The 26,967-nt window shown below is 36.5% G+C and overlaps 1 protein-coding gene across 2 annotated transcripts in view; it reads right to left on the minus strand.

Moving 5' to 3' along the window:
• The window catches only part of SUGCT (succinyl-CoA:glutarate-CoA transferase), a 305,639-nt gene that overhangs the window by 31,454 nt on the left and 247,218 nt on the right, over positions 1–26,967 (minus strand). For both annotated transcript variants that reach the window (XM_064705032.1, XM_064705033.1), the window contains exon 13: positions 19,072–19,135. In XM_064705032.1, the coding sequence (XP_064561102.1) occupies positions 19,072–19,135 (64 nt within the window). The remainder of the gene's footprint in view (positions 1–19,071; positions 19,136–26,967) is intronic.

The raw sequence follows: 26,967 nt of genomic DNA on the forward strand, positions 1-26,967 counted from the left end.
GAGGTCTGATGTGAGCCCCAATCTGCTTGTCAGTGCACAGCTGTGGCGCTGTTAGTGAGAGGTTGCACTATCTGCCATTTGACAAGGAAGCAAAGGGTCTGGAGAGCTGAAGAAAACACCCTGAGTGCAGGAGAGCGCTGTACAGACTCACTTCAGGGGCTGAACCCACACACAGTGGCAGACAGATCTAGAGGAAAAGTTCTCCATGACACATCCAAAGGTATCCACAGCTACTATTAAGTCCAGAGAAGGCTAACAGTCATGACACTTCGAGGCTTTTGTTCAACAAGGAGCTTCAGTCCTGAGATAACTGTGACAAAGCCACTCTCTAGCAAGGTTTGCAAGGACACTTTCTCTTTTCTGGGAGAAGGATTTTCGCCTTTTCCCAGAGTAAAGTTTTCATTCTAAGAAACATATGCATGTTAAAATGTAGCCTGAAATTTCAGAAAGGTTTCTCTCTGCGTAAGTGTAACTGTGTGAAACAGCAAGAAATGTATTCAGAGACTCTAAAACCTCCCAAGCTTTCTCACTTTTTCATATGAAGTTGATTCCAGGCAGCTGCCTAATGAAATGCTTCTTTTCCAGAGTGAGGTTCAGAACACAAAACTTTGCTTAACCTGTGTAAAGCCCATACCACACACTTTCTCAGAGCACTGAGGAGCAACAGAGCAAACCTGCCAGGTCAGACACCTTCCTGGAAGGCTGCATTTCCTCTCTCAAGCACAGGATTTGACATCAGAAGAGAGGAATGTTTTTCACTTTTTGCATTTTATCCTGGTGTTTCAAAGGGTACAGGGGATAAGCAGAAACAAATCTGAAGTGCTTTCAAAGATTTTTTTTTTTCTAGTGTTATGTAAGACTCTATAGATTGCTTACAGGTACGCTGTAATGGAATGGTGGGAACGTTTACACCCCAGCAATGCTGCATTCTCCTGCAGATACAGCTGTACAGTCACCAGTTCTGACCATAGAACACCTTCAAAATGGCCTGCAGAATAGTTCTGCTGAAACTCAATGAATCAAGAGTATAACTTAAAATTGCCATTGCCATGCCCATATGTAAATTTATTTTACTTTTTCTTCAAGCAAACTATAACCATTTTTGAAAGAAATGAGATTTTGAGCTTCTGTTGGCATCAAGATTATTGTAATTTCTTTTTTTATACTTCCCTTTTTTATCACTTATTTACTTTGATATGGATTTTGATTTTGTATGGATACTATCTTCAGATTTTCCTCTACTATCAGTAGCCTTTAGTTTCTATTATTAAGTATCATCAGCCTTTAGTTTCTATTATTGCTGCAAGTGAATTTTTGATGGCTGAACCTGACCAATTTACCTACATAATGGTATCAAATCATCAACTTTTTAACTGATTTTTTTACCAGTTCATTCCACTGATTATTGTTTCCTTTTTGCACAGTAGACTTGACCTATCTGTGCCAAGGTAAAAATTAGGAAAGGAGATGGTGGAGTGAAGGGAAAGAGATGCAGGAATGTGAAAGCTGAACAATGCAAAGTGAGAAGTGTTCGCCAGTACTGCTCTTGCTTACAAGCTTTTTTATTGCCAGATTGTCTCTCCTGTTGCTGTTTGAGCATCCAAAATGTGACCCATTTTGAGTTAATTTTGAAGTCTATTGCCAGGCATCCTAAGTTTCAGACAGTCTGGTACCATCTTTGTTTATATACTCTTCAACAAGTCATACAGCAGCTGCAGCAAAAAGTTTGTCTATTGGTTTTATTCTTTTATTTTTGTTTGCTTTCTTCTCTGTATTTTTACCAGGGCTGATATTTCATGAAGCTGTGCAATGTCCTGTGGTCACTCAGAAGTCTGAGCACCTCAGACTGCTATTTCTTTGCTCCCATCTGGGCGTACAGTCTTGGTTGAATTTCATTCAGATCTATATTAGTAGGTCTGAACTGTATTTCAGGCACATTGTACCACCCTTTAAGTCCTCTAGGATTGCTGTTAGGTCTCCTTCAAAAAAAAAAAAAATTTTGCATGTACAGTACATTCCTCACAGACTAAAACAGAGTAACATCCTATCATAAGTGCCCCTTCAGACTGCCATGGTTGGTACACAAAGAAACAAACCCAAGTATAAACTCACATCATTGTCCATGTTCCTTCAAGCAGATTTTGGGCAAGTGCTGAAAAGTGAAGTGAGGGAATTGCATTTCAGAAAGCATGGCTCTGTGTTTCCCTTTTTGCTTCCTGTCTTTAGTAAGTGTTCTGGGCTGCTTCATGTGCATTAGCACTGTGCCTAAGCTCCTACAGAACAAAATAATTTTGCTTTAGCTACCCTATAGAGTCTTAGGAGCAGTAATTGTTTTAAACACCTTGGGTAATTCCAGAAAAAAAATCACTATGTCTAATAGACATTGGACTGCTTTCATTTCAAGTGCTTTCCTAATCGTGCTGACTTTTCCAGGGTCTTGCTGACATCTCTCCAGATGTCAGCTAACAGAGAAAGCATAGTTTTACTCAAGCTCTACATGTCTACATTCAACTTCATATTTTGCTTATTACATAGTGACACTGACTGTCTCTTTTGTCAGATCATTAATTTTTAATTGCTCTGTCATCAGCTTCAAGCCACATGTTTGGGAATCCTTCCCAGCTTCAATTTACATTGCAACACCTTAGAAGTTGGGCGCAGGTCAAAAGCATTTACACCAGGCAATTATCTTCCAAAAGGTGTAGTCAGTGTTGTCACATGGCTCAAATCACAGAGTGGTAAAAGTCTTAACCTGACAGAGGTGTTAAATAAATGATAGCTTATAGAATCTAGTGTGCATTAGTCTCACATACATGCATAAAATTATACACTTTGGTGTTTGGCTAAATGAAGATCCTCAGTTTAGTCCAAATTTTTCTCAGCAACAATTAGTCATCTGAGTCATTCTCTAAAAGTTTCAATAGATATAATAATGTCAATTCTTGCAGAGTTATCAACTATTTGTCATTACTCTGCCATTATCAAAAACTGAATTTTAGTCATCTCACTGTATTGAAGCTTTTTTCTGACTTCATTTTTGTGTGTCTGATTCCCTGAAGGATGACCATACATTTTCTGAAAAGAAGAACACACACAGAGAACACTCTCTCCTCTACCATGCTCAGGAAATTAATACCTTGTGTATATAACAGCTCTTGATTGTCAAACTTATTCTCCACAGGCTGCATTTGCTTCAAATGCCTGCATCATGAATTTTAATTCTCCAGATTAAAGTCATCCAGCCTGGTAGAATTAGGCTGCTGATGGCTTCACCACCCAATGGCAGTCAACTGATTAAGACCTGATAGAACAGTTCTGAAAATAAACAGGCTGACATCATTCTCTGCATCCTTCGGTGCAACCAATTTATCTGGACTTATGCGAGACAACCAGAAGACATCTCTCTTGTAACTGTAAGCTCTATGTTGTCCCTACCTATTAACACTTTCTCTATTTCCCAAGCTACAACACACTGGACAGAAAGTCTTGCTATGTTCTCTGCTTTTCTATGTTTTTGCTGGGTACTAGGCAGGGTTTGTACTGTTTTGTGTATTGTTTCACTCAGTATATACCCTGCAACCCAACACTTGCATTCCTGTACAGTCTGTCTCTATCCTATTTCTGAATTTCCTTTAGTTTGTCCCTGTTCTGCACTGATGACACTGTCTTGATCCTCTTGCTAGACAGTTCAGCTGCCCTTGCCTCTTGAAGAAATTTATCTGTTTCTTTCAGCATCATCCCCTATATGCTGGAATCATTTGCCCCATATATGTTTCTGTCTCTCATTAAGTGATCTTTTATATCTCCAAAAGTACATGTGGATGCCAGATTATGTGACTGTGAGGCAAGCACATACTGCCCCTTTTTTTCTTGGGTTCTGATAAATACACAGTTACATTCCTTCTAGGGTCACAGTATATCAAATGATTTTATTAGCTGCTACAATGTTTTAGGTATTATTTGTACCAACTATGTCTCATTCACTTCTCTTTTTCACCAGAGGTGATAGTAGAAATGCTTTATTATACTTTTCTCATTGTTACACTCCCAGCCAATGCTTTATTCACTATATATTAGTACCGTTAAGCTTGAGTAAGGATTTTTTATATGGGAATTCGGCTTTATTAACGGACTTAAAATCTCATGGCTGTTCATTGCCTCGTGACTGCTTTTTTTCTCTCTATAAAGCTCCTGTTTTGTCTTCCAGTGATGCTTTATTCTTGTTGCTAGCATCACCTGACTGACTATTGTATCACACTGCTCTTTACTGCATAAGGTGGGCAGGGAGTGCCCCACATCTGAGAAGTCCAATGTACTCTATCACATTACTTGCAGAGATCATCCAATTGCCATTAATGTCCCAGACACAAGCACATAATCTAGCTCTTTGGTGACTTCTCCATATCCATTTTTTCTCTTAAAGTCTATACTTCTGTGGTAGCTCCATGTCTTGCTCAGCAAGGATGATCTTTTGAGAAGATCAGAAAACAAGAATCTAATGAGTTTCTCTATACTGGTAAAGCAAGAGATGACTTCTCTACACCACATGCTGCCTCATAATAACTGCTATCTTTATTCCATGGTGGCTCCCAGTTCTCTTTTAAGAAATATTCCAACAATTTATTTTAAACTAGTTGCTGATAAAAATGTTTCAAATCTTATACAAAGCACGGAAAGCTGAGTGTAAGACAAACTGTAGAAGAATATCTCCCCTGGAACAATAAAACAGAGGCTTTGCCATTCAGGATAATGGCAAACCTTGAACACTGCAGCCAGAACCAAGGGGTGAAGCCAATGAACAACGTCACTGACTGATGACAGCCACCAGGACAAGCAGAATAAAAGGGTGGTAGGGAATCCCCAAAAGATCGCTTTCTTTTTCAGCTATTTGTGCATTAGCTATTCTTGCCTGCCCTGTAATTTCTATGACCTCCAAGCCTCCCCAGAATTATGAATACCTATTGTTGACTTAATTGGCAGAATAAAAAGAAACATCTGCCAAACCAGGCCAGTTTCTTAACCTCTGATGGTCTTGGACGCACTATGACTGCGAGAGAGAACAATGCATTTTGTCTCTATGAAAAAGCCTGGAAGAGATCCTTCCATAATTCAGGGAGATGATCCCGGTGTAAAACAAAGAACCAACATACAACAGAAACTTCATAAAGGCTGTCTTGATGTCAGGTGCCCATCTAATATGGCCTGTGGAATATATCCATAATACTACTGCTAGGCTGGAAGGGAAGGGTAGAATTAAGTCAATGAAATAAAAAAGTTCAGGCCTTTTCTTTCTTGCTAGAAGATACGAATTGAGGGAAGTGAGTAGACATACAGGTGGACAGAAGGTCTAAGAAATATGTAAATGAAGAGGTTTTTAAAATAGAATAGAACAAAATGGAATAGTTGTGGTGGAAGGGATGTATAGACATCATCTAGTTTAACTGCATCACCACTTTAGCTGTCCAGTGGAGGCCTGGACTGTGCTGCTGGTTGTGACTGCGTGGAGCTGACTCCAGCAAGGTTCTGATGGATAGAAGCCTCATTAAAGCATTTCTCAGGCTCCATCCTTCATGCTTTGCTGACATCAAATGTAGGAAAAAGGAAGTTCATAGTCTGATCTTTTGAATTTAAATTTCAGAAAACTAGGGAGAAATGTAGGTTTGATTGTCCACATCATATTCCCGATTTCATGGCATTCACGTGGCAGAAGAAGCTCTGTCTCATGGTATAGGTCTAGAGCATCCTTCCCACCAGCTGAAGCTCTGACAAAAGTGACATTCCCTACATCCATAAACACTCCTTGCATGAAGACCTGCAGACCAGAAATAGGTACCACCATGTCAGGCAGAGTGCCAGGAGTTTCTGCTCCACTTGAGAACTATCAGAGTAGGAAAATATTCCCAGAGGCATGAACAGACCACAGGATGACTGTAAGCTATGAATGAGATACAAGCAAATACATTCTTGTGTCTCAGGCAAGATATTTCCATAGGAAAGGCAGGCTTTGTGCCTGCCCTGATGAGAGCTCACCTGTACCACTACAGGCATTTCTAGTTTTTCACGTTCAAGAAAGATAACTTCCCTCTGGACTGAATGCAGGCAAAACTAAGCCCCCTGACTTATGGCCTACAGAAGAAAGTGACAATTGGAAGGAGCAATACAAATGCTTGGAGGCCTACCATCACTTTCAAGAAAGGGATAAATTGTTAAGGCAAAGGAAGAAAAGGAGCTATTGAAGTAAAGAAAAAATATAGTAAAGAACACAAAACCATTAGGGACTTCTTTCCAAGAAAACAACCTCATCATAAACAGTGTAGTGGCAAATGATCATTGGTGAATTGATGGGAAATCATGCATGCTCTTTATATCCCTGCATGCCCAAGGAACCAAACTCCTGCCTTTCATCTCTGGCATCACCACAGCAAAAAATATTTATACATGATATAAATGCTCTTATTTACATAGTCTGAAATTGCATACTAATCTTTCATTACTTTGAATCTTAAATACTAAAGGCAAAAAAGATTTGACAGAGTTATAGCTAACATCTGACCTGAACATCTTCCTGCAATACAAGTTAGGCAAATAACTCTTAGAAAGATTAAGGGAAGAAACTAACTCTCAAAGTTTTACCCTGTGACTGAAGGGTGTTTTACATCATTTCTAAGCATGCCCAGTGGTTGTCTTTAACATAGGAACTGTGCAGCTACTTTTAGTGGGACAAGGGGATGTGATGGCAATAGCAGCAGTGGGATATATTCCCAGTTTGTGACAGTCATCTTCATCAGATGGCAAGCCCCTCAGGAGATGAGATGAAAAGAGATGAGATGACCCACCAACCCCTGGAGGTGCCCGAGGCTGCCAGCTCTTTTCAGCAGTGGCAAGAGCAAGGGAACACCTTATTGAGGATCACTGCAGAGCTTGCCATCCTCATCCCCTGGGGTACGGGGGACAGCAGTCATATGAAATGGAATGCAGAGATGTTGCCAGGGCTCCCAGTGGTTTGAAGCACCCACAGGTGCCCTGTCAGACATGGAAAGGATTTTTGCCCCCAAGGCAGATCAGACATGGGGCATTTGGCCACTCTTGGAAGCCCCTGAGATGGCTCCCAGTAGGGCAGATCAGGGTTTGGGCATCTCCTCGAAAGTGTGAACAATCTGTGGGGCAGGGAGGTGACAGGTTTTACTCACATGCTCAGGAAATAGCCAATAGCTATGTAAAATTACTTAATTCCTTCTAATCCAAATGGACAGTGTAAATGGCACACTGAGCATATCCTGTTGTGCAGGATCTCCTGTAGTATACAATGTAGAGAGAGCGTATGTGTCCATGTTATAGATGTCTGGGACAAATTAAATCACTGAAAAAAAAAAAAAAGCCACAGAAACTAGAGTGGATGTGGAGGTGGTAAGCCCTAAGACACAATATTAGAAAAATATGGATAGAAATCATAAATTTAAACTTATCTACTTTTTTTACACAAGAAAATAAATCTCAGCATCATACAGATAACCACAATGCAAAATATGTATGGTTTTCCTTTAAGCCTTTGAAACAGAAGCACAAAGGAAAGAAAAACTAATTGGCTATATAGTCTCAATCTTTTGCCAATAGATGCAATAGCATTGGAAGAGATAATTTATGTAATATTCTGTATGGTGAATCGTTGTATGATAGTGTAACCTGGTGCACATTTTAGTAATCTGGGGTTTTTTCCTATTATATAGCTCTCTTCACATAGATGTGAATCCATTTGGCCACCTGGAGTTTTATTGTAGGCTGAACATTACCAGTGGAAGAAGACCAGTTGTGAGTAAATTTTATATTCATTGTATCTTAAAATTCAGGGCAAAATTGTTTGCTCAAGCAGCATGTCTCATTATATCATAGTTTCATTATTTAGGAAAGACTGGTAATATAAGACCTGTGGAAGACACCAATCTATAATCAAAAGTCATAAGTTTTTCAAAGGCTGAGTTGTACACCAATGACATCTACACCCAGAAATAACTCTGGAATTAAGTACAATCACATTCCTGCCTGAATCAGTGTCTTTGGGTAGGTATTATTAGTTAACTAGCTAAAAATTGCTAGGAAGTAGAAATCAGCTATTATCCCAGTATGATGAGCAAACCAAAACACAGCCCTTCCTCTCCAAAGTGGGGTTCACATGTCCTGGTTACTAGGAACAGGACTTCTTTCTTTTTACAAGATAGGAAATGGTAATAGTTACATTATTCAAATATAAAACTAAATATTGAACTACTAAACACTCTTCTGCTAAAGACATTAAGCACAAGAAGACAGAAAATTCCTAAATTATGATTGAGCTTTCAATCTTATATCTTGGCTTTTTAAAGAGCCTCTACAAATTGATCCTTTTAATATTTCTGTGTAATTATCAGTCACTATATTACAAAGTGTACCATGGATTGGAATCTTTCATTTTGTTTTGCATATATTACAGTACTTTTCAGTTGATTACTTAGAGCAAATTTAGAAAAATTATATGACAAAGCTCCAAATAGTCTTCAAAAAAGAGAAGAGCACTCTTACTAAGGACACGTCTTACTGCATTCATCCTGAGTTTTAAAATTATCCACAATTTACTAAGGCATTTAACATCAACAATGTATTCACAACAAATCAGAGCATGTAAGTTCCCTGATTGCACCCAATATCTGAAATCTGGTTTATAAATAAATAATTATTTTTATCTGGCTTTCAAATTATTTTTTCTTGGATATCAAAGGTAAGTAAAATTGCCAATAAATACTGATCAAAGGCAAGCAGGTAAAAATTCAGTATGATACCAAGGATTAACTCTGTTTTCAATTACAATAATTTTCTTTCTTATACAAGATCTTGTTAAAAAATTGTTTATACACTAAACAAAAAATATTCAGATTTCCGAATTTTCGGAATCACCTCTACTTATAAATCATATGCACTGTAATGACCTAATTCTTCTCTCTCTACAGTTTAACACCAAAAAACCCCCTTGGGTTGTCAGGTGTAGAAGAGTTTATAATATTCACATGTGACATACCAGTGTAATGAATAATTATGTTATTGAATATTATTTTGAATATTGAATATTATTATATTTCATTGTAACTGGTACCCAGCATAGGATTAAGTTCAAAGAGTAAGATAAGACTTTAGACTTATAGCTTCTAAATACAATCAATTAAACATTTTGATTCATATCTGTGTACACTTGGGGAAATGAATACCAATCTATGAAAATACCTGAAAATGAGAAGTATATGCTGTGCCTTAAAATATAGCACCTGAGTGAAAACTTCCTACTTAAAAAAAAATACCAAAACCAAATTGAATACAAAAATGTAAAAGTAAAAAAGTAAATGCAAATTCATGGAAATGGTAATGTTGCCTTAGGGATATTGTGGGTGATGCTGGTTTGAGTGGTAAGCTTTCTAGCAGTGAGAATCTGAAAGTCGTATTAAAGTAGTAAATGAGGTATTGCTTTCTTTCTTGAAGTCAGCTGGAAGGATGATTCCAAGGTATCACCACACTAGCTAACATTTTGAAAAGCTTAAAATCTGTGAGAATAGTAACTCTTAGAAGGTAAATGGCTTAACTGGAAGACATCAAGGTGGGTGAGCTACTCCACCAATTCATTGTTTTCCTCCAGTAGGTTTCTCTACATTGTCATTCTTACAAAAGTGTTTGAAGGGTATGTTAAAGTGGTCTGTGGCAGTCTAACACTGCTATGCAGCCATGTCAAAACTACATTTTACCCATGTATTCTCCCAACACTTTTAGAGGCAGTAGGAGCTAGAGCAAGGTACCTGAATCTACAAGGAGCAAAAGAACAGGTCAGCATTTCTGATGTTTTTCTCTCAGGAAATCCAAGCAAAAATGGGGAGTAGAAAAGTAAGATATTAAGCCCTACATTCAGTATTGAGATAAAACAACTACTAAATTATACAGTGGGGACATTGATTCATGATTACAGAGGAAGTCAGAAAGTAAAACTTCCCTTTCAGAAACTATAACATAAGTCCTCATTCCAGCCTTTTAAGAAGGTAGCAAAGGTAAATACTACCAAGACAATTCTGTGGCATTTTTTAAAAATTTTCTGTCCCCCTAGGTATGAGCAAATGTGAAAACTAATATGCTTCAAATTAAAGGGGAGTTTTCATCATAGATTCACTTATATAGGGATCTATCTCATAATCAAAGCAATGTATCTTAAAATTTTAGCACTAATCTTCTGATTTCTTTAGAATACTATTAAATTGCTATGAGCCTATACCAGCTTGCATGTCTGTATCTGGGCCCCAAATAGCAGATGTGTGCATGAAGTTCTGTGTTGTATAAATTGGATGATGGGAATTGGTTATTAGTGCATCATCAGCCTTAAAACTTTGTTTCCCCCACATGTTTATAAATTGTTCGGCCTGTTTTCACAAATGGGCCTCATTTTCTGTTCCTTGTGATGTTTCTAAAAACAGTCGGCAAAGAATATTAAAAAGCTTGTTCTAATCTGCAAACTCCTGCTTCATTTCATCTCTACATCTAGTTGAAAACCGATGAGGAACACTCCACAATTTTTTTTTTTTTTGTCCTGCCAAAGGTACAATCTCTAAATAACTTTAATTCAAAGCAATAGACTCACAATAAATTTCAAAATTCATTAAGTTATCAACTCCATTTGATAGATCATTTATTTGATTTTCATATGGGTAATCTGCTTTTATTTTCTCTGTTCAGTCTAGTTTCAGAGAGCCAAAACAGGGATTCTGTGTTTTCTTAGTGAATTCTGTCCTGTACCTTAACAGACTCTGTGTCAGGGAGATTTTTCTAATCAGGTCTTGACTCAATGCCTAATGTTTCAACAGACCCTGGATTAAGCTAGTTCACATCTATTCTGTCTTGGTTAAAATATTTTGCACACTACATTAGGATGAACAAGCTATTTTTATTTGCCTGAAGAAAAGCTTATGCTAGCAAAAAAAGTCAACATTTGAATCAAATTTGGTGACCAACAGCAGATAAATAAAAGTCTGGTAAAAAAATAAAAGGAACATCTAGTCATAAAACATTTGGAAAAATTCTTGGGAATTACTTTCTCTCCCAGAATCACAAAAGAGTTCCAAAATAGTAAGCAAAATGGCAGAGGGCAAAAGAGATGGCAGCAATACATTATTTTTGATAGCTAAAATTATTGAGGCATTGTTTAGAATATTGAAAACTCGGGTCAAAATCACCATTTTAGTTTTTGATTTTGATGTAATATGGCATTAATTTCTGGACTGGACTTTACTAGCAAGAGTGGCAAGTATAAGGAAGGGGAACAAAAATAATTTCAAGTGCACATTGACTAAAAGGACTTAAAAATTCCCTACTTCAGGAGTTATAGAATGTACAACAGGTACACTCTATCTACTGATGATCGGCTCTAAGCAACTGAACAACTAAGCTAACTGTATAAGCCTTATTTTGCCCCTTATTTCTATCCGATGATTCTTTTCATAAACTACAAGGAAAAATAGCATCAAATGTCACAAAATATTATGTATATTATATATATATATTATCATTCGGAAAAAAATAATAGTTAATTGTGAATTCTATTATCTCAATCTTTTGCATGAAGAAGTGAGAAACAAAATTTCATGGGCTAAAAGACTTGCCCCAAGTCAGTCAGGAAGTCTGTGATTCACTCTATACAACTGCAGTTTTTCCTGTATATATACAGTACATAGACTGCAATAAGAAAAACAGAGTTACAAAACTGTAACTGCACTGTACTTACAGAAAGGGCCTGAAAAGATCTGGGCAATTTACCCTATATAGTTTGTCAAAAAGTTATCCAAATAAAATTTTGGTCATGTAAGTACTTTTGTGGTACAAAAAACAGAGACATGGTTCATGTCTCATGAAAGATACAAAAAGTATATAATTTCTGTATTAAACTGAAGACATAGGGGTTTTAATAATTAAAGTAATCAGGCCTTTAAAGACAGATATTTGGCATTTATTTGCCAAATTTTCCATCTCTTGGGACTTCTGAAAAAGATAATCTATAGTCAAACATATGTGAAAGAGTAAAATTGATGATATTCCACAACCAATGTGATAAAAAGGCAAAGCACATGACCTAATGGCCAGTGCTGACCACAAAATTGTTCAGTCTAGATTCACAGAAAACAGTGTAAGTTCAATCACTCTTACCATGATAGGAAGGCAGGGCTTGGGTCAAGATGATATGAAGGAAACACAAATGAGGATTAGTCTACTCAGTATCTTAGGGATTAGGGCAAATTTTCTGGATGTTTAAAACATATTCTTACATTTAATGAAACCAACCCTTTTTTAACTGACAGTAGATTCCTTTTCTTATCCAATAATTATTAAAGATCATAAAGATATATGAAAAATGTATGTGTGTTGAAGTAATTTGGCTGTTTTACAACACACCCGAGGCATGCAGACATATCTTTTTAATCACACACCCTGAACTGTGTGAGCACCTGGCTGTGCTTGTTACAGAGTGAGGGTTAAGAAACTACTTTCTAAGTTATTGTTATTTATAAAGAAAGAAGAGGGAAACACATTCAATCAGAAGAAGAAACCACATCATTTTAGACAAAGTTGAGTTTTAGGACAATGACATTAGTGGAAAGCTCATTAATTTATTTGGCTATTCAGTCAATACTTCACCTTTCACCCCCTCCCTCCCCCCACCATGTGACAGCAATGAGTTAGTCTTGAGTTAATGCTCCATCAGAATTATGTCCAGTTTAAAGAAAATCCTAGTATAGCTTAGGACACATAGAAGAAAATGTAAAGAAAATATTCTCCAGTAACTAGAAGTATAATTATCCATCAACATTTAATACCTCAACCACAGCTTTACTTGACTTATGTACAAAGCAGAAAAATGTCCCCACTTGTCCTCTGAAAAATTTTTATTTTTCCTCCCTATATGGCAGTGCCAGATCCTGGAAAAAATATACAATTAAAAAAAACAACTTTGATTGCAAGATCCTAAAGACCAACAAAGAAACCTAGGGTGTGATGAGAGAAGAGTCGGGCTCAGAGACCTTGAATAGCAGTTCTGGAGAGCCATTGCTTGAGTGACCCAGTCACTGCTCCCAGTCAGTACTGATACTCAGTTACTTTGAGACTGATGGAAAAGTCTTCCACTATTTCTTAATTCCTTCCAACAACTGAAGACCTAGAACTGGGTAAGAAATAGCTGCCTTTTCTTCCTAAAAACAACTTTAAAAGTATTAACTGTGGCACTAAGACCATTCCTAAAGGTATAACAAGTTTTAAAATATGTGGTAGAGAAATACTGTGGAAACATATGACAGAGGAGCAAAAATGTTAAAAGGTTTGCTATTAATGTTTTACTTTAAAATTATTCTTAAAGGATTCCAAATTAAAGCATCATTCATTAAAAACATGCACTACCCTTTCTATATAATCCTGAAACCAATAACATATTCCTTGCCACTCCCACCATCTCTTTTCTGCTTTTGCAATCAGTGTGAATATACTGTTTATATATTTATTAATTTTTTAAGTACTTTGAGGATAGCTAGGTGAGCTGTCATACATTATTTGTGTAAGTTCCTGTAATGGTCATGGACTCCTCAAAATTGAAATCAGCTCTGTGAATGTAAAAGACATAAATAGTCAGCCCTGATGACTAAAAAAGACAAATGAGGTCATGGTAATGCTGGTGAAACTGTTTGTCTCCAATGTATCATAAATAGTGAAGTGAAATTAAAATTTTTCAATCAACATTGGTTGTGCACATGCATGCAAACACACACAGACAGGCACACACAAATGTGAAAAACACCTGATGAGAAGCAGGTAGAATCAGAATTTCAAGCAAAGGATGTTGAAAAAATTGTTGAGATTTTTTTATGTTGTTATTGTTATATTGAAGGATCTCCTAGCTGCAGGAAGTAATGGATTGGAGTACAGACTTCCTTAATTTCCTGCAAACTTCCTCCATGTGGAAGTCACTTTACTTTGCTTTATAGACCTACTGAAGCTTCCTATACTACACTCACAGTAAATGGTCAAAAAAACCAGCATGTATCACTAATAGCCATATTTGCTCCCTATATTGAAATGCTCTGATCAAATACATAGACACACCACTGTTTCCTTAACTATAACCAGTCTTCCACATACATGAAGAAAATAGGTATAAATACATACTTAACAAATCAAAATAAATATTTAAAATAACAAACAGAGTTTTCTCAAGAAAATCCTTCCCTAAGGAATTAAAGTAGTTTCCAATTATTAACCAAGATCCAAAACACTGCAAACAATTAGTTTGGTAAGACACAGAGTGATTTGTCCAAGGTTAAGGAAGAAATCTGTGGTACAATAGTGAAGTCCTATTAGATTTCTTGACTCTTTGTCTTATTCTTTAAAACCATTCTTCTAAGAGATTGATAGCAATTAGTCTCCATGGAACCATGACACCATTTAATGAATCACACACAACAGGAAAAGCCTACCTCTGAAAAAAAATTATTTCCTGTTTCAGTAGTATATTTGTAATGCACAGTGACAGGAGAAGACCAGAAAAAGGGACATTTCTCCTGAGCGGGTTGATAAATTAACATAAATTGCCTGAATTCAGTCCAAGAAATCTATGTCAAGGAGGAATCCTGCACTGTTTTTCCTAACTGAGCTTGGAATAGTCCCCCAAAAACTTTATATCAAGAGCACAGAAGGAAATTATGAAGCCAGGTATGAAATTGGCCTTTCTGAGCAATAAAGTCATCCTTGATGCCTGTCATGGGCCAAAGGAGAGGCATTGTGTTTGTCAACTCAGGAAATGGGGATGAGAAGAACATACAACATAAACATTATCAAAACTAAGAATATTTGTTTTGTCTGGAAGAGGTGATTTACACAACTTCAACAGTTATATTGCTTCCTGTTTGATCAGAGATGATTCCAAAGTCTAGGCTTATATCCAAATTCCCAGTTTGCTAAGGCTTAGAAGGGGTCAGAAATTAAATTTAGTTCACAAAGGTTCCTGCTAGTTAATAAATTCTAAAAAGGTTCATTTGCTAGGGACAGCTGAATACATAGTGGTTTTCTCATAAAAAAAAATAATATTACAAACACTGTTTTGACTTTAAAAACAACCAGCAGCCTTTAAAAGTCAACATTAGAGACTAGATAATGCAGAAGCTGGAGTATCATTATCTGAGTTTCCCAAACCATATAAGGGGACTGTGATTGAAAAGGTTTGGGAAAGACTATATTGCATCCATTAGTTCTTTTCTGTGTAATCAGTATGGGCTGAGCACCCATTGTGCTCCATATTGGCACTCAGAATACTCAGTAGCTTCCAGAAATCCACGTACTAACACTCTTTGTAAAATCTATTACTCATTGGCAAAGTAGATCAAGACTAACCCAGATGCTAAAACTTCTCAAAATTTTGTCCCTTCACTTACCTGTAGTGTCTCTGTGCCATCCAGTATCATCTGAAATCTAGCACTGCATAAAACTATTTTTTTTTGTACCTGAGAGTACTTTCTGTGCTCTACATTTCTAATTTGAATTAAGTGTGTAATTTCTCCTTCAGATCTCTGTGGAAAGGGCTAAGTATAATAGAGCTGAGGAAAAGATAGTAATGCTAATCACAGAATAAGAACATAATCCAGGTCAGAAAGGACTTCAGGAGGACTCCACTCTTAGTTGGATCCGGTCAGAGTCATGTTCTAGGTCAGATCAGGCTGGCCCTGGCGTTACCTAGCTGTTCCTTGAAAATGTGTAAGAACAGAGTATGCAGACCTCTCTGGGCTACCTGCTCCACTGCCTGACAACTGCCTGGCTGTTGTCACGATAAAAAAGATTTTCATGATATACAGGCTCAATCTCTCTTGACCATCATCCTCCCACCATGTGCTCCTGATCATCTTTGGAGCACTGCCCTGAACTAAAGATTTTTAAACTGCCTTCAGGTACATACAGAAACAGAAAAGATTCATCACTTCAGCCCTACAATCAGATGAACCAGTTCTGGCAAGAATGACTCAAACAGGCCTCTCTCACAGTGTTGCACCTTCTATATAACAAGTATATATAGTGTATATAACATTCTATATGACAAGTGTATGTATATGTCAGTTCAAGAACAACATCATTACATGAAAGTACAGAATTATATAGGTGAAACATTATCCTAAAGAAACCACTGAACTACCACAGAACCACATCTTTCCTCAGAATGTTCTGACAATCTTTTATAGAGTCACTCTAAGACACAATGAACTCTCTTTTTCACATTTGTTCTTGAATTGGAGATATCTTGATAGTAGTAACAGCAATGCGATCTATTTGTGCATAGACATTTTTCATGAATACTTGAAAGATGCAAGGTTGCTTGCTTTCTTACCATAAAGATACATTCTGAAAAGAAAAATTACTAGAAAAATGTTCTCTGTAGTAAAACTTCTCCCATCACCCTATAACGCACTTATCAGCACACAGTTTCATTTAGGCTGGGAATCACAAAAACAGCAAGGGGGAAAATGAGGAAAGAACCAAATTCAATAACCATACCAAAAGATATTTAAGCAGAGGAGGAGTATTAATTACCAAGTCCAACCCTAAAAATGTAGCCAACACTAATGTCAATGGCAAAATCCATTTCAAGCTGCAAGATCTCCAAAGGATCATTCATACACAGATTTGAATTGACTCTCAAACTGGGGACATGTCTGGAGAAGGACTACTGCAAGTCAATATGCTAGACACAGAGGCCACCTGTGATACTTGGAGCTGAAATTTGCCAGCATGGCCCACTTAATTAGTGCCTGTCACTGCACTCACAACTTTATTTGGCAGCAAAAGTCAGACCTCTGTCAAGAGCCTCAAGTGTGATGTCCAATTCAATTACTAAAGGACACATTAAAATCTAGCTTATATGGTTAAGGAATAACAGCAATCTCTTTTTATTTTGGGATTAGGATCTCCCCAGTCCCTTAAAAGAAAAACATTTTCAGCCTATTCAGTTTCAACATTCACATTAATAACTTAATTTTCCTTAATAAGCAATCTTGAGACACAAACAAAGAGCTTAGTAAACTTGTTCTCCACCAAATACAAGACATTAAAATATAACCACATTTAAAATACCAAAACTTTCTATTTCTTAACTGTCATTGAGAAGAAATTATCTACTATAGGTTTTCTTTGCATACTCTTCCCTGTACTCTTCAGACATATCATTAAGTGGGACAAATCCAGGGTACTTCCATTACCTATCATCAACAGTGGCCAAATTCACTTTAGTTTTGGGACAATGTAATGCACTGTCTTTCCAGAGATATCAATAGGTCCATTCTGCTCACAGTGAATAAGTGTTCTTCCCCCTTTCCTCCCCTGCGTCTCCCCTCCTTATCCTCCCATGCCAGGAAACGAAGGAATTCTACTTTTCCTGCTCAAATATCCAATAATCATTTCAGCCATCTGTTTCAATACAAGAAACTCTTCATAGAAGTCCATCTAAATGGCAAACCATTAGAGACTAAGATGATTTATTTTAGTTTAGTGCAGTGTCACTAGTTTAATAAAATAAAAAAATTACTAAGGATTTGGGAAGTACTATGACTTACCTATGTAAAAACTCACTCTCTTGCCAATACATTCTATCGCTGCTGACAGACATTAGAACATTCCTTTCATCTCTTTCCTCTTCTTGCAGTTTAAGCTATCCCCTTAAGGAGTATTTGCTTTCTCTAAGATAGATTATAAATTGTATGCAACATGAAAACCTTACACACTTCCTCTACCATCTGTAAGGCTTTTATTTCTACTTTTAAAAAATAATTAACTCAAAAACCTTTTATTTGTCATTTCATTTTGGGTAAATAAACCAGGATTACTTTTCTGTAAGAAAATTCTTTTTAAAAGGATTGTTATTTCCAGATATGTGCATCTAAATTAGAGAAGCATTTTTCAATACAGTCAACCAAACACTGAAATCTAGTGAGACCAAATGTGGAATGCAAACTGTGATAAAGAGCAAATATGGAGCATACACATCCACACACACAAACACCCCCTCTATTCATGAAGAAAACATGATCTAATACAGGATAGGTTTATTTCAAATAATTCTTTCTGCATGCCAGTGTGATTCCAGGATGTGAATATAAAGATAAATTTTATGGGTCAAATTCTTCTTAACACTACATGTGCTCAAGTCAACTGAAATTGGTTACAACTGGATGCAGTGTCAGAGGATGGAACTGGCACAGAAAATCACAATGTAAGGCGAAGTTCTTATAAAACTAGACATGACACAGTGCTTTGAATGAAGGAAGAAACAATTCTCAATGTGGCCTGGGAGAAAGAAAAGCAGAGAGAAGCAGAAATTTGACCCAATAGTGAACAGGTTATCAGATAAGGATCAATTATCAAAACCAAGGCAACTGAAAGACATTCATAATGGCTGTGGTTGAACCTAACTCCATTACATAACAAGTCTAATGGAAGGAAAACTACACAAGTTCCTGGTCCATTTAGAGCTGTAAAGAGAACAGACTAGTTTATTACTTTTGTATATACTTCTGTATTTTTGGAAGTTCAAAATAGCTATTTAAGACTTCATTATGGCAGAGCTTCAGTAAAAATTTCCCTCCTCTTTTGTATTTTTTTTTTTCTTTTAAACAGAAATGTCCCTAAAAGAAGCCTGGGTAACTTGCAAAATCAAACTAAATCAAAAACAGATTCACATATTCATGTAGATTATTTAGCAGTAACATTTCTAGCAGTGGGAATTTGCAAATATTATCAAATTGATATTCATGTTATGACAACTGACCGATGAAAACCAGAAGCTATTCTGACACACGTTTTAACCCATTTTTCTGCTACTGGAATGACCATTCCATCAATGGAATGACTATCTGACAAATGTCAGCCTGGTTAAACTTTTATTCATTTGAGTGAAATGTGAAGATGCGTCATGTCCTCAGCTGAGTTCCAGAACCACTCAGGATGTCATGTAGCATTTAATTCAGCAAAAAGGATTAAACATCTAACCTGGAACAGCTATCTTCCCAGCTGTTGGATGATTCATTTCCATCACAAGTCCATTGTGCAGTACCTAGGAAAACAAAACAAAACAAAACAAAACAAAACACGTATGTAATATAAAATACAACCAGTTCCTAAACTCAAGAGGAAAAAAAGAGATAAACATCATCGTGTTCTTTCACAGACTCTCTGAAAATACAAAGAGCTATAACACAAGTAGTCTGTTTAATGTGAGGGAAAAAAGCTTTGATGTTTGACACTACTTTTTATTCATGCAGGTAAATAAAAGCTTCACTAAGACTGCACATGTCTAACATATCTTTAAGCTCTTAGAGTCATCATCAAACAAAGTGAGCTGCAAGCATGTTACACTTTCAACCACCAACAGACAGCTGGTACCAACACAGAATGAGTATTAAAACCTTCACACTCTTTCATATTAACCTCAATATGTAGTAATGGCCTATACATCAACTATGTTCTCTTGTTTGTTTTTGCACTGCTACTTTTGAGCTTGTGATGGATCATACTGTGAAATGCTGTGTTCATAGCTTTTACAGACATTTTGGAAAGACTAAATAATTTTGATGGTTTTTCTATTCTTTTGAGTTGGTATGCCATGCTTCAGGCCCTGCATATATCTATATGGGGTGATTATTCATCCCAATTTTCTGATCCTTGTTATTAACTTCAGCCAGAAAACAATGTGTGATACCAAAATTGTCAAGTAACAGAGAAAAAGATATTTATAATAGCAAACTCACTGTTCTTGTTTATATAGTTCTGCACTAAAAGCCACTAAAAGATATTTATAATTTCTTCATCTATTATTCTTCCATCCTTGTAATATTGTTACCTTAATCATATTATCAGAAATATTTTAAAAAAATAGATAGCCACCCACTAGGCAATTACTTTCATATCCAATGCAACAAGTTTAGAATGTCTTGCCAATTCTATCATGTATAGAAATTGAAACATGGGAAAAGCCTTTTAAGTGATCATCTATCTGTTCACCTCGTACCACGAACAACACAACAACCTTGACTATTAATGACAACTCTTGGTCTAATTATTCTTTAAAATTTCAAGTTAATAAGATGAGAATTTTCTTATGTAGTCTGCACCTTGTTCTGCATTTTTATTACTAGAAATTTTTCTCCTGATACATAATCTAAGTGTCTTTATTCTTGTATTTTCCCCAAATGAACAGAGAAAACTCATCACTATCATCTTTATAACATTATTTTATGTACTGGAAGATTGTAATCACATCCTTCCTCAGTCTGTTCTTTTCTAGACTAAACAAAACTAATTCCTTTAACCATTCTTTCCAGGTCAAACCTTGTGAACCCTTTATCTGTGTAGAATAGCATGCTTAAAAAATTCCTATTCCTGAACAGGTGGTGTCAAAAGGTCAGGTCAGCTTTCTCTTATTTTTTGGGATGAACCTATTTAGATGACATTTAGAAATCTAGATATTTCCAATAATAGATGCTGGGGGAACAATGTCTCTTCACTGGTCTAATTGCTTGGCAGTATACCAAATCATTAGTTCTATTTCTATTTCAGAAGGTTAAAGGCAGTCTTAGCAGACATTCAAGCGAGACATCCAGAATTATTTTTCCAAATGACAGAATTAGAAAATATAATTGCTTTTTTAATTCATATTTAGAATCTTTCCAGTAATGCCCTTAATCAAACACTATTGACAGTTTGGCCTTCTTTCTTCACAATTTATTTACACAAGCTACCTTTATGCATTTAATTGATTATTTGGGACCTGAATGCAAGAAAACACACTCATTTGAACTTGAAATCCACAATGCACTGAGGTGAATAAGCAGTTCTTCAGATGGCAAGTTAAAGCATGTACCTAAAAGTGTCTCCAGTTGTTTAAAGAAAAGCATACAAATCGTCTAGCAGCTACTCAGGACTCCAGAAAAATCATGGTTTTCTCTGTTCTGACTCTCTAAATTCTTCTTCTCATAAGACAGACCTAAATTTCTTTTAAAATACTTTTTGGTTAGACTCAAATTCCAGATTCCTTTTCTTTACAGAATGAACTACAAAACCCCTGAAGTATCTTTGAGGATAACCACTACTTCTTTTAAAAGATTTGCTTAAGAAGCAGCCATCAAGCTTCCTTATTATTTTCATTATTAGCACAGTGTGAATTTTCCTTTCAGATATATTTTTTACTCAAAACACTGACATTTCTATTAATCTTATTTTCTACAGTAGTTAAGCCTATATTGATACATTCAGTAGCAACTTTTCTTTTGAAGAAAACAATCACCAAGAAATGACTGGTCAAGAACTGTGGATGTTTTTCCTACATCAGCAGCACTGTTTAAAATAACTGGGTAATTTCCCATTCCATTCATTGCACTATTAGGACTCTCAAAAACAAATTGAAAAAAAGCTTCACCAACTTCTCATGTACATTCTTCAAAAACATGAAGGATTACTGCAACGTTCACATCCTTTACCATCAAGGACAAGGAAAACCAGAGGAAAAGGCAAGAGACACAACTCAATGGTTTTCTCCTCCATGGTCTTGTATAGCTGAAATGGCCATGATATTTCTGATGTGATAGAGCCCTCTACTGTGTCTGTATTCACCTGAGCTCATAATAAGGAGCTGATGAACCATGAGAATGTAAAAGATGATTGCAATCAATAGACCAATTTTTATTATTTTTTTCCATATGGGTTATTTTGCAGGGTAGAAATTCTATATGGTCTATTACCACATGAGATTTTCTGAATCAACTAATGTTTGGGAGGCATTTTACAGGGAGACCACCATAAAGAAATTAGAAGCACAGTCTTCAGTCTTTCAGTAAAAATCTTTTAATGTGTACCAGGAACAGTGTGGCCAGCAGCATAGTGAGCCTGTACCTTGAGTTCTACGTCCAGTTCTGGGCCCCTCAATTTAGAAAGGACATTGAGGTACTGGAATGAGTCTAGAAAAGGGCAACAAGGCTGATAAAGGATCTGGACCATAAGCCCTGTGAGAAGCAGCTGAGGGATCTGGGGTTGTCAATCCTGGAGATAAGACATCTAACTACCTACTAAAAGACAGTCAGGTGAGGGTTGGCCTCTTCTCCCAGGCAGCCAGTCACAGGAGAAGATGCCAGTCTCAAGCTGCTCCAGGAGAGATTTAGGCTGGACATTAGGATGTATTTCTTCAAAGAAAAAGTGATCAGATATTGACATGGGCTGCCCAGAGAGGCGGTGGAGCCACTGCCCCTGGAGGTGTTTAAAGAAAGACTGACTCTGATACAGTTGACATGATGGTCTTCAGACTTTTGATCTCACAGGTCTTTTTCAACCTAATTGATTGATTCTGTGACACCATTTTATTTTATTCCAAATACAGACATCACTTCTGATGACGCATGTAACTAACCACCCATAACAACATGGTTCCTCTTAAAACTGCTAGCAAAGTTTCAAATCTACCTATTTCAATTCTACCTAAGGTAAGCCTGCAAATCCCTATCAAAGGAGATACTGGAATCAGAAACATATCAAATCTTGTAGCTCCCATCTCCCCCCTCCCCTGATTCAAATTTTAAAAGTTCTATTTAATGTGGAGCTATGCACTCAACATATGCATTTGTACAGGTACTACTCTTTCACAGATTCATCTAGAGTTTAGTGAAAAGGATTTTAAGGGCCACAAAGGAAATGATGTAACCAATTTCTCCATATTTTTCTAGCCACAAGATAGCTGGCTGTTGGTAAATGAAATTACCACTCGTGCCTCCAAACCACAAAAAAGTAATAATAGTTTTCCCTGTACATGTTGAACATAGAGCAACAGCCATAATCACTCCCTGAAAAAGTAACAGCACATGTGAAGAAAATGCCATTTTGGAATTGCATCCCACATACTGAAAGTACCCCTTTCCAAATAAAAATATGTCAAGTCATTTGAAATTTGGAAAGGATATTGAATATATCCCCATCTGATGCCTGGTTCTGCTTGACTTTGTATTCCTAGAATGTTGTTGCACAACAGGCTGGTTTGCATGTCAGCATGTTTCCCCTCCACTTTTTTTTCCAAAGCCGAAATCCCAATATATTCAAATTGTGTTGCAAAGTTTGTCCTTCATCACTAATAGCTTTACTATTCTTCTTTCCAAACACAGTTTCTAATATGCAAGGGTCACTTAGAGAAGGTATTAGCTCTCTACTATAACTATATCTAAGTATTGTATTATTTAATCACATCTACTTCCACTTTACCTATCTCTCATATTTGAAGCTTTTTACCATTTCATGAGACAGAACATAATTTAAAGAAAGGTTGCATTCTTAACAAATCTGTGAATTAATAAAATCTGTCTTTGTTGTTTCTGTTGTTGCCTATGAATTTACCTCTTTTTTCCCATTGCCTTATTCTGGCAATGTGAACACTGCGAGTATGTTATAGTCTCTAAGGTCCCTAGCACCATGTCTGTGATACCATAGGAATACACACAGGAAAATCACAGTTCATTGGAATGTCCCTGCTTTCTACTGCTGCTTTCTTCTAGGCCAGTGTCTTACAGACTGTCTCCCTCACCAAACTTGTTGGGGTTTTTTGTGCATGTGAGGTGATGGCTTTGACAAAGTTCTTCTTTTGTCACGTCTTGATAGCTATTTGCTAGTATATGCTATAGGCAAAATTACTTTTTATTGACATCCCTGGGGATGGCCTTTTGAGGCCTGATGCATACATCTTTCTCCTGATCCACGTCACATTATTTATATATTTTTTTCTGCTACATCTCTTGTTCTACTACAGAAACTTCACCTAGATTCCCTCTTGGTTATCAGAATTTAATTTCTTTACTTTTTTATCTTTTGTCTAAAGAGTCTTTATATCCTGTAGACTAACAGTGGTTCTGCAAACTAGCTATTGGCTCTTCAGTATTGAATTTAGGTTTTACAGTAGCCATTACTTAATCAAAAATGGTGCATTCTGATACAGGAGTTAAGAGCTTCTTACCTGCATTCTGCTAAGTCACTTATATCAGGAATTCCATTTGCATATTCTAGAACTAAACGTTTCAAAAGGCAATCACTGAGAGTGATGAGAAATTGTGTCCCTTACACTTTATCCCAATGTTACCTTTGACCACCTGAAGGCAGTTGAATTCACCCATTATTACTACTTAATTAGGCTTAGAGGATTCTTTTATCTCCTCCAACATTTTGGACTCAATATCCGTTTCCTGAGTAGAAGGCTCAACAGTATAGCCCTAATATAGCTCCCCCAGCTCTATCACCTAATCTGTCCATCCTGTTCAGTTTATAGCAGGTATTACACTTACCTATTGATTTTTGTCATTCCAATGTTCTTCACTAATGGCTACTACGTCAAGATCCCTCTTCTTTGCCAAGAATTTCAAGTGACCTTTTTTATTCTTGCTCAGCTCATGTTGGTATAGAGATATGTATAGGTTTCGTATACATTTGGGGGAGCAGAGAGTTGGCCAGATCATTCTTTATTTAACTCTATATTTGTCACTGTATTACCTTTCCAGAATTTCTCCTTTTTCCATTTTCCTGCCCGTTTTATTCTTGTCCTGTACACTTTTTGTGTGATTGACATCAATGGTGTGAGCCCCCATATACCAGATTTTTCTCAACTCATGCATGAGACCACACTCATTCATTTCCTGCACCAGCAATCTATTCTTACTACTGTTTTAGACAAGTCCTTCCACTGACGTTCTTCTATGCAAAGCTCTGTGTAAGTATCCCAAAGGAGATTCTATTTGTCATCCATTAGCTGAAATATCAATAATCTGAAATTATGAAACCTGCACATTAGACTACAATTAGACCTCAGTTCAGAAGGGAGCATAAAGTTGGTAAAATTGGAAAAGATTCCAGGATTATTGTAGTGGTTCATAATAGTGGAACAGAATATACCCACCACAGTGACCTCTTCTCAGGCACCCTATGAAAGTCTGTTCTTCACAGACTCACCTTCTTCCACCCTGAGAGTCTACTCAGCAAACTGTTTCTGGGTCCAATCTGAACAGACAATTACCATTTTTAGTAATTCAGTTTCCTAAATCAGCTTTCAAATTTATAATCAAAGTGAGATATGATCCTGATACTGAGAATAGTTCTCATATTGATGTTTTGCTTTCCCTAGCACCTCCTCCTACAAAGTTAAAAATTACAAAGTCCTTAGTGCTAAATCAGCCACAGTATAATGCACAAAAGAGACATTAAACAATCCAAAAGTATTAAACAATGGAAACCTATTCTGACAGACCAGAAACACCTTTGCCACTGCCTAATCATCAACACATACTTATTTTTGAGAAAAATTACTAAATTTAATTTATACCTCACAGTCTAAGTAAATATGAGACAGCTGCTAAATAAGTCTATATAAATCTCCTATGTTTTCATCAGATATATTGAAAAGTAATGAGAGTAAAATAAGGTACTTTTATTCTAATAGCAGACCATATTACAGTAAAGAATCAGGTTTTTAACTCTTGTGGAGAAGGAAGTAATCCCAAGGGGTTTATTAGCATGTGATATGTTTAATATTTGTAACAAATAGCAAGGAGATTAAGAGAATAAAGGTTTATAACTTGGGCCAAATACACAAAAATTCATGGATGCAAGTCTGTATTTAATCGCATAAATTCTCTGATTTTCAAGGCTGCAGACCTGACCCTGACTTCAAGGGGCTGTCCAGGTGCTTAAAAATCAGGTTCCTTCCCTCAGATCATCAAGAATAGTCCCCTGACAACTTCTTGCACCATCAGTCTGGAGACGTGGCAGAGGAAACAATCTGTCCTTATTTGTAAAATATACATATATTTTTCAGATGTTCTTTTTCCCTGAGAACTGATGTGATTGTAAAACCATACTTTTGGTGGGTTTGAATGTGTAAATTCACAGAAATATTTTAGCAGAGATGGTTGGCTGTACTGCTATTTGGATATAAGACCTGGCTCATGCTGGTAGGAAGATGGGGTGTGGCTATATTCACACTGGCTCCGCAATCAAAGAGTCTGTGTCCAGCTGCAGCACAGCTTTCCTAACACTGATAACTCCACTCTGATCACCTGCTGCTACAGAAACAGATTGATTTTATTATAGCAACAGTCTGAAATACTGACTGGTTTTTTCCTCATTTCAATCAGAATTATCAGTAATTTTCTGCTAGCAATGGTGTTAAAAATTACTGGCGTTTGATAATATTTTTTCTACTTTGGATTATTACAAATACTATATTCTGCCTTTAAATGTTATGTTTGCCATTTCTTTTAAGAAAAAAAATGGAAAAACCTAATTACATTTACTTTTTTAAAGATGTAAGTGAATGTAAAAATTAAGAAGAGTACCCCAGACTGTACATAGATTATATAATTTTGGTGTCCAGAATGTCACATGAAAGGCTTTATTTTATTTTATTTCATTGTGATTTACCTCTTATATCAAACAAGAAAATAAGTTTCCGGATGTGTTCTTTTGTGGAAATTGACTTGTTAACAAAATGCAAGTGTATTGCATTTTGTATCATTTATTACACTGATAATAATCTAGGACTGCCACACCTTCAAGCACTGTGTGCCATAAGTGGGAGACTGGTGGGGTAAAAATACCATGAACCTTTCCATTGCCATTGTTTTCATAACAGCTCTGTGGATGTTTGTTACATTCATCAAGGATCATTTACAGACCCACCTATGGAGCTGGAGATGATGAAGTGAAAATTCTGATAGGGTTTTGGATAACTGAAATTTTTCAGAGGTCACTTTTTGCCATGTGGTATTGAAATAAGTCACATGCAGATGCAACTCTGGATTGAAAAATGACTGAGGTATTTGTCCGCCATGTAAGGGAATTGTTATTTCAAAATGTACAAGCCTCAAA

The sequence above is a fragment of the Zonotrichia leucophrys genome, chromosome 2, assembly GCF_028769735.1.
Source record: "Zonotrichia leucophrys gambelii isolate GWCS_2022_RI chromosome 2, RI_Zleu_2.0, whole genome shotgun sequence".
Lineage (NCBI taxonomy): Eukaryota > Metazoa > Chordata > Aves > Passeriformes > Passerellidae > Zonotrichia > Zonotrichia leucophrys.